We start from the raw sequence: 14,251 nt of genomic DNA, 5'->3' as shown, positions 1-14,251 counted from the left end.
AAAAGTTTTTCGACATTACTTAGGTTGTTAGCATCCTTACGGGGGGACTATGCCAACTTCTTGGGAGTGTAAAGTGCTTTGTAGGCACAATCTCCAATCCACGACAGCGACACAGCTGTCTCGAGTCAGGCTCAAGGCGAATGAGCCACCGATCAGTGCTGTCCCAGAAGGCACACAGATGTTTACATCGTCTACTTTTGTACTCTGCGAACTCTTTTTCATGTGTGATCTGTGTGTGCAAGTCTGCATCTCATTGTCTTCCCAAGATGGGTACTGAAACTCTTCAGAACTGTAGTTCAATCGTGTTCATTTTCAGTTTTCATGTTGTGTGTTTTTCTTAAAATGGGGAAGCCAAAGATGTCATTTTCTATTATACAAAGATGTCATCATCAAACACGTGTGTTACAGTGCTAACGTGTGTTCTTCTGTAACTCATGACTTGCTTTTGTTGCGAGGAGAGCGAGTAGCGCGAGTAGCGCATTTTCCTCTCAAGGCAGAGGTGACGTAGTATCCTGTGTTGGCATCTGGTTTCGGTTTTGGGTCGTTTACATCAGGGCGCCACTCAGCGCCAAACACTGTAAGTTGCCTGCTGCATTTCCCTCGGGGAAATAAAATCATTCTTTGCACAGCCCCCGACTTGAGTAGTCCGGCTCTTATTTAGCCCCTGCTGTTTAGGCCTCATGCCGTAGGTCCTCCGTCCGGCCGCCCCGTCGAAGCTACAACAATCGTTGAAACAGTCATGCCAGAAATCAGATTAAAGTAACACAAGCATGTCTTGCAAGATTAAGGAGACATGACATCGTACAACCATCTTTCCATAGCAGAGCTGCTAACTCATGATACTGCAAGGACAAAAGAATGGATCTTAGAGCGCCCAAACACAAAGTACATTGAAACATGGAAAAGAGTTAGCTAGTTAATTCAGGTTTAATGGCGCAAAAGCGACTAAGGCCATGCTGCGCCAGCCACAAGATTTAACCCTTTGAAGGTTTTAGCCATACTTGTACGGCGGCGGTTTTCTGTCCCGCAAGATCTTTGCCGTACGGGTACGGTTCCGACCCTCCGTTTGAAATTTCGCACCATAATGACGATGCGTGCTCACCGAGAGGTGCTGCCACCTCTTAGCACTTACAAGAAGCGTTTGAAATTTGTGCTACCTTCTTGGGGAGATAAACAGGACTTATTGCTAGCTTCAGCGCGTCGCTCAGACTGCAGCAACGCCCTTTGGCGGTTTCGGTTTCGCCGCGTGATCGCAACGGAGGCGCGCGATACGTCATTTTCTTTGTCGGCACTCTCTTGCACGGCGGTGGAAGTTGATTTCCACCTTGATTGGCGCTGCTCTTAGCTTGTTTATCAGCGCCGTTCACGAGGTATTCTCGCTCTCAATGGCAACGTGGTTTCGGTTCCGCCACGTGATCGCAGCGGAGGCACGTGAAACGTGGTTTTTCTCTTTGTCGGCATGCTCTCGCAGGAGCAGCGGAAGTTGATTTCTATCTTAATTGGCACTGCTCTTAGCTTGTTTATCACCAACGTCTTAGTTTGTTTATCACCACCGCTCACGAGGTATTCTCACTCTCTACGGCAAAGCGCTTACGCGAGAGGGTGCATCAGACCTCTGCCCAAGGCAGTCACACGCAGACATGTCATGCGTGCGCCAACACAACTCCTCGCTCCAAGAGAGCAGAAATGCATTTTAGGTGTGCAAACTGCGATAAGGCGCTGTTCGTAGACCCCTGTTTCAAGGAGTACCACGCTCGGAAATACTATTGAACATTTTGCAGTTCTGAGTGATGCCGGCACCAAAATACTGTTCCTAATTATTTTTTAGTATTTTTTCCCGACTTTATGCATTTTGTACATTCAAGATCCGCAATAAAGTAATTTGACCACCTGGGCAAGTTTTTTCCAAAATAATTCGACCCTCAAAAGGTTAAGAATTCAAATGTTAAAGCAGCGGAAGCTGTGTTACTTTAGAGTCTGTGTAAAAAACCGGTTTCTTCTAGAAAGCTGAACAAGTCAGTGAAGGGCACTAGCGGTTCATCTCCGAGTATTGAGGTGGGGTGTAAAGGTATGCGTAAGTTATAGACATTTTGTCTCTGTGTTTCAATATTTGGACATGTCATAATAATGTGCATTACTGTGAGTGGTTCATGGCACTTCTTGCAAGTTGGCGGGTTTTCGTTTTGAAGCAGAAAATTGTGTGTCAGGTGTGTATGCCTGATTCGGAGTCTGCAGAGGATCGCCTCACAGAAGCGTTGCTGGTGACTGCACGACTTCCATTCACTAAGCAGGGGTTTTATTGTGTGTAACTTATTCGTGCAAGAGTCCCATTCTAGTTGCCACTTTGATGTCAGGGCCTTATGAATCGCTCAGATACTGTCTTTGTATGGAAGTGTTGTTTGTGTTACACCTTTGTGCTCTGCCATGAACGTGCATCTATCTGCTGCTTCATTCCCTGGTATCCCAACATGGCTTGGGACCCAGCAGAATCGTAAGGTTCTTCCGTATTCGTTATAGGCCAGCATGTTTAGGATATCCCAAAGTAGAGGTTCGGATGCGGAGTTAAGGTTTAGAGCTCTGAGTGCGCTTAACGAATCAGTATATATGATAACATTCATCTGCTTGTCGCTGGTAATTTTTTTTTACTGCCGTCCATATCGCAAAAACTTCGGCGGTAAACACTGAAGAAAAATTTATCCGAATGCTATTTTGCCAATTTTTCGTTATTATTCTGACACCTACATATTCTTGTGTTTTGGAGCCGTCAGTGTGAAATTCCGTGTATTTTTTATATTTTTCTTGAATAGCTCGGAACTCTTGTATTAAGTGTTCTTGTGGAACGCCTTTTTTTCTTTAGATGTGTTAGTGTCCAGTCACATAGGTGTGAAAAGTTGTACCATGGTGGCAATCTTGGTGGCCTTTCAGCAACCTGTAGGGCCTCGTGAGGAACATCATAAGTCTGACAGTATTCTTCGTGTCGTAAGATTAGTGGCCGAATCATGTTCAGTTTGCTTGTGTAGTGTATCCATGACTTGCACTGTGTTACGATGCTGTAGCATATATTTGTGGTGACGATCAAATTCGTAGTACATAGGAAAGTGTAAGTAGTGCTCTGCGTTGCTGTAAGGAAGGCTCATTGCAGTCAACATATAAACTTTGGACAGGCGATGTTCTGTAGGCACCGCTCGCCAGTCGTAGGCCGAGATTATGAACTGGATCGAGTCGCTTGATGTATGACTGCCTGACTGCACCATAAACTACACTACCGTAGTCGAGGATGCTACGTACAAGGGACCGGTATATACGTAGTAGACAAGTTCGGTCAGATCCCCAGTGCTTGTGCGATAGCACCTTGGGGATATTTAATGCTTTATTTGCTTTAATTTTAGTTGTGTTAATGTGGGCCAGGAAGTTCAGCTTTGTGTCAAATGTTACGCCTAAATATTTGTGGTCGTCTTTGACCAGCAAGGTTGTACCATTCAATGTGAGAACTGGATTGCAGTGTAACCCTCGTTTCTGGGAGAAGAGGATTATAACAGTTTTGTCTTGAAAAACGGAATCCATTTTTGTCAGCCCATTGTGTAAGGTTATTTATGGTTATTTGTAGTTGTCTTTCGCAAGTGGGTAGATTTGAGGCACGGCAAGACACTTGCAAATCGTCGGCGTATATTGAGTGCATCACAGAGGATGGTATGATCTTATTAACAGAGTTCATTTTGATCATGAAGAGTGTCGTGCTCAGCATACAACCCTGTGGAACGCCATTTTCCTGTGCAAATGTGCGTGAAAGTATTGTGCCGAGACACACCTGAAATGTTCTATTTGCCATAAAATAAGATACGACAGTTTAGCATTCTGCCACGTACTCCCAAGTCAGCCAGGTCTCTTAAAATACCGCCACGTGGTATCATACTGTCACGTAGTGGTGACGTTGAAGAACACAGTAGTGTAGTATAGTGTCGCCCCCTGTCGGATCTATGTGTCATCGCACATGTATGTTTTGTAGTTGTTTAGCTAGATGGCGCACCCCCCTTCTGTCATGTGACGAGCATTGGACCAATCGGGAGGTGTCATCTGGCGTGTGAAGCCTTTATTAGCAATAAACGGCCGAGGGTGGCCGAGTCTTCGTTCCGGTTTTTATCGGGAGCAGTTCGCTCCGAGTCTCCTTCACTGCGCCGGCGCTAGCCACGCGTTCGCTGGTCGGGGCCCCCCGCTTGCCTGCCGCTGCCGACACAACAAGTAGCAGTACTGTGAAAGACAAAACTAGCTTTTATTGGGCGAACCTGTGCCCACAAAACAGGCTACACTTAAAGCACAACGAAAGCGGCGAACAAAGTCGGCGATCGTCGAAAATCTGATCAGCGGGTCAAGCGCGTCGGCTTTTATAGATCAGTCGTGGAATATTCCAGATTAACCGATGGGGCCCGCGTGCCTTCCACAAAGTTCTGCACTATTTGCGTCGCGCATACATGCAATCAGATTACACAAGTTGCGGTGAAAGACGGTGGAGGGAATTATCGATAACATTCCAGAAACTTCTACATGCAGGCGCGTCCTGCGCTGCACGATAACATTTGTTAGGCGGCCAAACGTGGTCACCTGATATAGATAAGTACACGTGTCAACACACTTTCTCTAGATCGAAAAATACTGTGAGACAGTGTTGTTTGTGTAGAACTGCATAGCATATTTCATGTTCTAGTCGTACGAGGTGGTCAGTTGTCGAGCAGCCCTTTCTGTATCCGCACTGGTGCACGTCTATTAGGTTCCTTGACTCAAGGATGAATGTGAGCCTTATGTTTATGATTATGATACTCTCGTAGGATTTGGCTAGACAGCTTGTAAAGGCAATGGGCCTGTAGCTGCTTGGGGACGTTGTGGATTTACCTGATTTTAAAAAAGGCACTATAACTGCATTTTTCCAATCTGTAGGCATTACTCCAGATTCCCAGATCTTGTTGAAAAATTTAAGAAGTGTTTCTGCTGATGCTTGAGATAGGTGTGCCAACATCGTGTAATGGACATGGTCAAGACCTGTTGCTATTTTTTTACCGGCAGAGAGAACCCTGTTCAATTCTTGCATTGTGAGGACGTTATTATAAGGTTCATTTGAAGCCCCAGTAGTAGGCAGTCTCTGTTTCTCCGCCGACTTTTTATATTTTAAGAAATCACTTGAGTAGTTTGCTGAGCTGGAGACCTTGTAAAAATGTTCGCCTAATAAGTTGGCCTGGTCCTGTAGTGTTGTTTCTGTGCCTGGACATGTGAGTAGTGGTATTGTGTATGATGTGTACTCTCCTTTAAATTTCCTTTCCTGGTCCCACATTGGTTTTGATGTGATCATATTATTATTTGAAGATACATATTTTTGCCATGACGATTTCTCTGCCTATCTTCGAATAAACTGTGCTTTGGCTTTGGCGTGTTTGAAATTTAAAAGGTTGCTATAAGTGGGGTACCTCCATAGGATTCCCCAGGCCTTATTTTGCTTCTTTTTGGCTTCGGTACACTCGTTCGTTCACCAGGGATTTAGCCTTTTGAGTACAATACCAGATGACTGGAGTATTGCCTTTTCTGCTGCAGAAATTATGACTTCGGTGATTTTTTTTTTAAAGTTCGTCAATGCTTAGTTCTTGTGAAAAGACAACTTCCAGTTTCATGTTTTCTATAAAAAGCGGCCAGTCAGCGAGCTGTAATTTTCACTGGCGTGGCCTAGTGACTAAGGTTGGTGGTGATGATAAAAATTTGATGATTGTGGGCAAGTGATCACTGCCATAAGACTTGTCGATGGTTTCCCATTTAAGATAACTAAAAAGAGATGGTCAGCAAAAAGCTAAATCTAAACAACTAAAGGTGCGGGAAGTCGGTGAAAAGTATGTCGGTGCACCTGAATTTAAAAGGCAGATATCATTTGACAGTATAAAACCTTCAACCACTTGCCCTCTTTAGTCAGTTTTGATACTGCCCCAAAGAGTACAGTGAGCATTAAAATCCCCCACTAAATCAAATGGCTCCAGTAATTGACATGTTATATCTTCGTTTTTATATACACATATATATGTGTATATATATATTATGTATATAGTTTTTTTTGTGCTTATATTACTCTGTTGATCCTAAACGGTTTCTGCTTAGAAAGTTGTATAGTTATTGTTGTATTTAATGCACGTATGTTTGCAATGTATGCTATGTACGTCTAATCCACGCTATTGATATGTGTGTATACTATCTGTATGTTATATGCTACCACACTGTTGAGCAATGTATGGGTGACAGGGCCTTAGTCAGGCAGACAATGTACTGCCTTTAGCCTTGCCATCCAAGACCTTCACTGTGTCTGAATCAATGCTGAATAAAAAAAAAAAAAAGTGTTTAGTGGTAAAATGGGTGTGGGGTGCGATATACAGCGAGCAAATGGTGATGGTTTTGTGAGTTATAACGGTGACAGCAACGGCTATGTGACTGGTAATGGGAACTTCTCTAGCTGCGATACCGCCCGGCACAACAATGGCTACACCACCCGAAAGCCGGTTCATCTGAGTGCGGTCGCGCCATACAACAGTGAAAACTTTAAAAATATGTTTGTGTTTTTCGCCTAGGTTTGTTTCCTGTAAGCATACGGCCACAGGTGAGAAGTTAAATAACAGGTTTTTAATGTCACCTAAGTTATGTAAAAGATCTCTACAATTCCAGTGAATAATAAAAGCCATTATGAAATTGAAGGGTAAAAAATGGCGTTAACAGTTGAATAGGAGGTAGGAAAGATGTTAGGTGACGTAGATCTCAAGAAAGGTGATACAAAAGAGCGATAACCTTCAGGTTATAGCCTTCTTATTTTGGGTGGTTATTGGGATCTTGTCCCTCTTACCACGCTCGAGTGAGCGCTTGTCCTTCGGTGTCAATGACAACAGGGTTTTTGTGTCGATCTCCCTCGCTCTCTCTGAAACGCTGGAAGACTGAGAGTTGGGCGCCGAGACACGTGCCTCGGGCCTTGGCGTTCGCTTGATCTTAGGGCCCTGTGGGACTGGTGTCTGCAAGGCCTCCGAAGAGGGTGGAGCAGTACTGGTTGCTTCCACTACGGGGGCGGGAGGGGTCAGTGCGGCACCACGCATGACTCCTGGGGCCTTTGTCACGCAGCCCCCGCCTGTGTCACATCGGCATAACTTCTTCGCGGAAGGTATGATAGACGCTTTCTGGCTTAAAAGAACAAAATTTTTTCTTTGACAAGTAGTGCTATTACTTCTTTTTCTCTTTTCCAGCATGGGCAAGATCGCAAGTAGGCTGGATGGCCTCCTTTGCAGTTAATACAATATGGGAAAGAAGTGCATTTTTCAGTTTGATGATCATTGGAGCTGCATTTAGCACAGGTTGCTTGGCCTCGGCATGCATGTGAAGAATGTCCGAACCTTTGGCACTTGAAACACCGTCTTGGGTTCGGGATATATGGTCTCACGTTTTTTATATACCCTGCATCCAGTGAGGTAGGCATTTCGCTTGTTCCGAAGGTGAGTATAACATGTTTGGTGGGGATTTCTTGGTCGTTTCTACGAATTACTATTCTTTGTACCTTTGTCACATTTTGTTCTTGGAAACCCTCAAGGACTTCCTCACCGCTCAACCAATAAAGTCTTCTTCAGATATCATGCCCCTGCTTGTATTAAGTGTTCTATGGGCTGACACTGTCACTGTTGCGTCGCCAATACTGGTAAGGTCAGTGAGCTTCTCTGCTTGGTCAGTTCTAGGAGGAGGTCCCCGCTAGACATTTTGGAGGCTTTGTACATCGGTCCGACTTTTTCTTTCAGGCATTTGGCTACAAGGAATAGAGAGAGTTTTTTACTGGGATGTTGCTTTCGCTGTGTACTACATAGTACTTGGGGAAGGATGGAGCGTTGCTCCGAAAGGAGGAATGAAATGGTACTTCGGTGTGGCATCTTTTCAGACGCCGATCATAGACAACGGAGGTTGGTGGTGCCATAGAAAATGCTTATGTTCGGCAACAACGCCGACTGCCCACCACGGAGCCCAACGAGGACGCGGCAGAGCTTGTGTACAAGCCTGCACAACACCAGCCGTATGCCATCGCTATAACCAAATATGGTGTACCCAAGGTAGGATAGCCACACAATGTTAACCCTTGCCGCCATGGAGAAAGGAAGTAAATGGAAAAGAGAAGAAGACGGGAAAGGTGAAAAGTGAGAGATAAAGACGAAGATTTGAGGAGAGAGAGACAGAAAGGGTGACTGCCAATTTTCCTCAGGTGGGTCATTCTGGAGGTGCCGTCTACGTGAAGCCGAGGTCAAAGGGGTGTGTTGCCACTGCCGAGGGGCCGTAAAGGTCCAAACACCCGGCATTGGCTCAACCCCCAGGATCCTCTTTCCCCAGGACACAGCTAAGCCGCCCACAGCTACACACGGGAGGGTCCAACCCTCATGTGCTCGGGTACGTGGTGTCGCAACACACCAAACGCCTGCTGACGCAGACGCCCCTGCAGAGGAAACATGGAAAAGAGTCCTGTGTAACAGAAATACAGTAAAACCTCGTTAAACCGTATCCGCTTAAACAGTAGTTTCGTTTTAAAAGTAGTAAAGTCAACTCCCCGACTCAGCGGCCATTGACCGTAATGTGTTTTGTGTCCACATAAACCGTACCAGCTTACTGCGTACGTATCGGTTAACACAAAGCATTTCCAGTTTCCGTCGCGCAAACACGGCGGTGCGTCGTCTCCATCGGGCGCTGACAGTGGCAGAAGCTGTGCATTATGTCAGCCTCAAGAATGCAATTGTCACGACGAGAACAGCACCCCGCAATGAAAAAGGCGCCCCACGACTTCTGCAGCCCTACCGCCTGGGTGCATGGAGAACATGCAACGCCAACGAGGAGTCTGCCGTGCGAGTGTTTCCTGAGAAGAGGGGGCTGGCTGAAAAGCTGGCTCGCAGCTTCAACAAGTTTGAGGCCGCTGTCATCGCTGCTAAGCCACCGCGGCATCAAATGAAAATAACACTTTAGTCGTGCGAGGCGAATAAATACTGCACATTTCTTTCCCCTTTCATCACACTCTATGTGAGTTCCATTTTTGAAAGGTAAGTCGGCAATCTCATGCTATTTCAGTTAAGCAGTACTACCGTTTAGTACATACTTTTTCCGAGCTCTGGCCAACTATGGTTTAACGAGGTTTCACTGTACATTGCAAGAGGATGGATAGGTGGGCTAGTTGGTAATGCTCTATAATAAAAACTTAGAGCACTAACAACACAAAGGAAGTTATGTGGTGCATTATGTGATGGTGTGGCGTGTGTGGTGTGCGTTTCTCCTACGTCTTTTGTGTTTTCAGTGCTCTAGGTTTTTATAATTTTTATTACAAACAAGTTCACAGAGGAAAGAATTCACCGACTATTATGATAAACAATAATCCTAAATTTGAGCGCAGCTATATTTGTGTTTTCATTTCAAAATATATTGAGGCAAAGAACTTGAGAAAGACATGTAGCATAGTCGACAGCCGTCGAAAATTTGATCTGCGGGTGAAGGGCATCGGCTTGTATACATGACTCATTGAAGGTTCCAGTGTAATCACTGGTGCCGTATGGCTTCCAGAAAGTACTACACAATTCTCATCGCGCATACAATCAGATTACGAAACAATCACAAACCATGACAATTGAAACAAGTGTGAAAGAGACAAAACCAAGCAAACCAAACAAGCGCAAGCGTGAGTTGATGCAAGCAGACGATAGTACAAAACAAGCAGTCCAGCTGAGACCAGATACAAGTACGCATTGAGCGGTTGGGCGGATCCGCGTGACACCAGTTCCTTGCACGCATGTCACTGAAGGGGCTGGTCTCATTAGTCTCTGCTGTGGCTCGTGTCTTACATCTCCCGCTCCACGTTCGCTTTTTCATCTTTCACTGTGCTCATTTGCTCGGTTACGCCGCTGACTGCGACGCTCGCCGCACGAATGAGCACCTGAGAGCTGTGCTCCAAAATGCACAGAATGTGCCACATTGCCATTGGGGCATGCAATGATTAGCTGCACAGTAGACGACCAAATGGAATATGAACCTGGCAACGTTTAACGCTGGAACGTTATCTAGTGAGGCGAGTCTAGCAGTGCTATTGGAGGAATTAGAGGGCAGCAAATGGGATATAATAGGGCTCAGTGAAGTTAGGAGGCCAAAAGAAGCATATACAGTGCTGAATAGCGGGCACGTCCTGTGCTACCGGGGCTTAGCGGAGAGAAGAGAACTGGGAGTCGGATTCCTGATTAATAAGAATATAGCTGGTAACATACAGGAATTCTATAGCATTAACGAGAAGGTGGCAGGTCTTGTTGTGAAACTTAATAAGAGGTACAAAATGAAGATTGTACAGGTCTACGCCCCTACATCCAGTCATGATGACCAGGAAGTCGAAAGCTTCTATGAAGACGCGGAATCGGTGATAGGTAGAGTGAAAACTAAATACACTATACTAATGGGCGACTTTAATGCCAAAGTAGGCAAGAAGCAGGCTGGAGACAAGGCAGTGGGCGAATATGGCATAGGCACTAGGAATAGCAGGGGAGAGTTACTAGTAGAGTTTGCGGAATAGAATAATATGAGGATAATGAATACCTTCTTCCGCAAGCGGGATAGCCGAAAGTGGACGTGGAGGAGCCCGAACGGCGAGACTAGAAATAAAATAGACTTCATACTCTGCGCTAACCCTGGCATCATACAAGATGTGGACGTGCTCGGCAAGGTGCGCTGCAGTGACCACAGGATGGTAAGAACTCGAATTAGCCTAGACCTGAGGAGGGAACGGAAGAAACTGGTAGATAAGAAGCCGATTAATGAGTTAGCGGTAAGAGGGAAAATAGAGGAATTCCAGATCAAGCTACAGAACAGGTATTCAGCTTTAACTCCGGAAGAGGACCTTAGTGTTGAAGCAATGAACGACAATCTTGTGGGCATGATTAAGGAGTGTGCAATGGAAGTCGGTGGTAACTCCGTTAGGAAGGATACCAGCAAACTATCGCAGGAGACGAAAGATCTGATCAAGAAACGCCAATGTATGAAAGCCTCTAAGCCTACAGCTAGAATAGAACTGGCAGAACTTTCGAAGTTAATCAACAAGCGTAAGACAGCTGACATAAGGAAGTATAATATGGATAGAATTGAACATGCTCTCAGGAACGGAGGAAGCCTAAAAACAGCGAAGAAGAAACTAGGAATTGGCAAGAATCAGATGTATGCGTTAAGAGACAAAGCCGGCAATATCATTACTAATATGGATGAAATAGTTCAAGTATATGAGGAGTTCTATAGAGATTTATACAGTACCAGTGGCACCCACGACGATAATGGAAGAGAAAATAGTCTAGAGGAATTCGAAATCCCGAAGGTAACGCCGGAAGAAGCAAAGAAAGCTTTAGGAGATATGCAAAGGAGGAAGGCAGCTGGGGAGGATCAGGTAACAGCAGATTTGTTGAAGGATGGTGGACAGATTGTTCTAGAGAAACTGGCCACCCTGTATACGCAATGCCTCATGACCTCGAGCATACCAGAATCTTGGAAGAACGCTAACATAATCCTAATCCATAAGAAAGGGGACGCCAAAGACTTGAAAAATTATAGACCGATCAGCTTACTGTCCGTTGCCTACAAAGTATTTACTAAGGTAATTGCAAATAGAATCAGGAACACCTTAAACTTCTGTCAACCAAAGGACCAGGCAGGATTCCGTAAAGGCTACTCAACAATAGACCATATTCACACTATCAATCAAGTGATAGAGAAATGTGCAGAATATAACCAACCCTTATATATAGCTTTCATTGATTACGAGAAAGCGTTTGATTCAGTCGAAACCTCAGCAGTCATGGAGGCATTACGGAATCAGGGTGTAGATGAGCCATATGTAAAAATACTGGAAGATATCTATAGCGGCTCCACACCCACCGTAGTCCTCCATAAAGCAAGCAACAAAATCCCAATAAAGAAAGGCATCAGGCAGGGAGATACGATATCTCCAATGCTATTCACAGCGTGTTTACAGGAGGTATTCAGAGACCTGGATTGGGAAGAATTGGGGATAAGAGTTAATGGAAAATACCTTAGCAACTTGTGATTCACTGATGATATTGCCTTGCTTAGTAACTCAGGGGACCAATTGCAATGCATGCTCACTGACCTGGAGAGGCAAAGCAGAAGAGTGGGTCTAAAAATTAATCTGCAGAAAACTAAAGTAATGCTTAACAGTCTCGGGAGAGAACAGCAATTTACAATAGGCAGCGAGGCACTGGAAGTCGTAAGGGAATACATCTACTTAGGGCAGGTAGTGACGGCGGATCCGAATCATGAGACGGAAATAATCAGAAGAATAAGAATGGGCTGGGGTGCGTTTGGCAGGCATTCCTAAATCATGAAGAGCAGGTTGCCATTATCCCTCAAGAGAAAAGTATATAATAGCTGTGTCTTACCAGTACTCACCTATGGGGCAGAAACCTGGAGGCTTACGAAAAGGGTTCTACTCAAATTGAGGACGACACAACGAGCTATGGAAAGAAGAATGATAGGTGTAACGTTAAGGGATAAGAAAAGAGCAGATTGGGTGAGGGAACAAACGCGAGTTAATGACATCTTAGTTGAAATCAAGAAAAAGAAATGGGCATGGGCAGGACATGTAATGTGGAGGGAAGATAACCGATGGTCATTAAGGGTTACGGACTGGATCCCAAGGGAAGGGAAGCGTAGCAGGGGGCGGCAGAAAGTTAGGTGGGCGGATGAAATTAGGAAGTTTGCAGGCACGGCATGGCCACAATTAGTACATGACCGGGGTTGTTGGAGAAGCATGGGAGAGGCCTTTGCCCTGCAGTGGGCGCAACCAGGCTGATGATGATGATGATGAGACGACCAAATGAGTGCCAGAGCATGAGCATCTTCTATACTGTTGATGTTGGCAATCTCCTTGGAAACATAGCCAAAACTGATATGCATAAAAGCTGTTACTGCAAATTATTCAGCGCATTCCGAATCATGCTAGTATAAGTCCTGCCTACTTTCTTGGTCTCGTTATTTTGACCAAGGAGGAAACAGAGGCTGCTCAGCAGTAGTGCATGGAGCAAGTGACAAGCAACTCACCTGGGATGCTCTGGGACACCTGGGCGGCAATCTCTACCAGCGACAGGGGCTTCATCCTGGAACAAACATTCTTCAGTGACCACACTGGGGAGGGGAGGGCACAGCTGCCAAGCCTTTATTATATCTGACATACGTTACCAGTGGCCAGATTAATAAAAACAAAACAATCAAGTCTATGCAGAAATGCATGTCTGATGCCCCCAATGGGCTTTGCTGCATGATACATGAACCAACAATGAATTATAACCATCACTAAAATGCAACCAGGGTCCTTTGATACTTCTACTTGTCGCAATAATTTAGGTCAAGTTTCCTACAGAGAAAGAAGCTGCCTCTAGGGGCAATACTGCAAACAAGGAGGCCACCACCAGTCTCGTTGGCTTGCTTTGTGGTTTCCATTGCTAAGACAGGAGGAGGATGCAGTTGGCTACAGTATACAGCAACTCGCACTATTTTGGGAATTCTGTTTAATTGCATGTCTAGGTGAAGATACTTAATGATCTTGAAGGCTCCTGTTAGAATGAAACTTGCAATGAAAAAGTTTTAAAGCATTCTAGAAAGCACTTCATTCAGTAGCTTTTTTCTTCTTGTTATGTGATCACTTTTTGTTCGTCCTACAGAAACCCCACAAAATATGAACAAAAAATTGGAGGACGCTTAAGCTTCACCTTCAAGAGTGGAACGCGACAGCGTTCCCGTTGACCCGCCAAGGGGTGTAAGACAATGGGCTACGGCGCAGCGACTACGCGCCCCGCATCGGACGCGGTGAGCGTCGAGCAACGCAGCGTTCGGCGCGGTAACGAAATGTGCGCCTGAGCAAGCGACGCACGCCTGAGCCTAAGAAACAGCTAGTTTCTAAGGCAACACCACATTCACTAGAGGCGCTTTTGTACTGCTTTGAAGCATCGAACTCGTGGCTGAGTGGTAGCGTCTCCGTCTCACACTCCGGAGACCCTGGTTCGATTCCCACCCAGCCCATCTTGCAAGTTGTTTTTTATTCATGAAGTGCCTGCTGGGATTTATCGCTCACGGTCAATGCCGCCGACGCCGACGACACCGGCTTTTCTGCGACACGAGCTCCTTAACGCTGTCGCATTAACAGGGTGTCTACCAAGTTGACATTTCCAAATTCCCT

The 14,251-nt window shown here is 45.4% G+C and overlaps 1 protein-coding gene across 3 annotated transcripts in view; it reads right to left on the bottom strand.

The window, feature by feature from the left end:
* Positions 1-14,251, bottom strand: part of LOC135896097 (26S proteasome non-ATPase regulatory subunit 13-like) — a 313,623-nt gene that overhangs the window by 237,340 nt on the left and 62,032 nt on the right. For all 3 annotated transcript variants that reach the window (XM_065424436.2, XM_065424435.2, XM_065424434.2), the window contains exon 4: positions 13,117-13,172. In XM_065424436.2, coding sequence (XP_065280508.1) covers positions 13,117-13,172 — 56 coding nt within the window. The remainder of the gene's footprint in view (positions 1-13,116; positions 13,173-14,251) is intronic.

This window comes from Dermacentor albipictus, chromosome 6 (genome assembly GCF_038994185.2).
Source record: "Dermacentor albipictus isolate Rhodes 1998 colony chromosome 6, USDA_Dalb.pri_finalv2, whole genome shotgun sequence".
NCBI lineage: Eukaryota > Metazoa > Arthropoda > Arachnida > Ixodida > Ixodidae > Dermacentor > Dermacentor albipictus.
The sequence above is the reverse complement of the archived record's forward strand: the minus strand, read 5'-3'. Positions and strand labels throughout refer to the sequence as shown.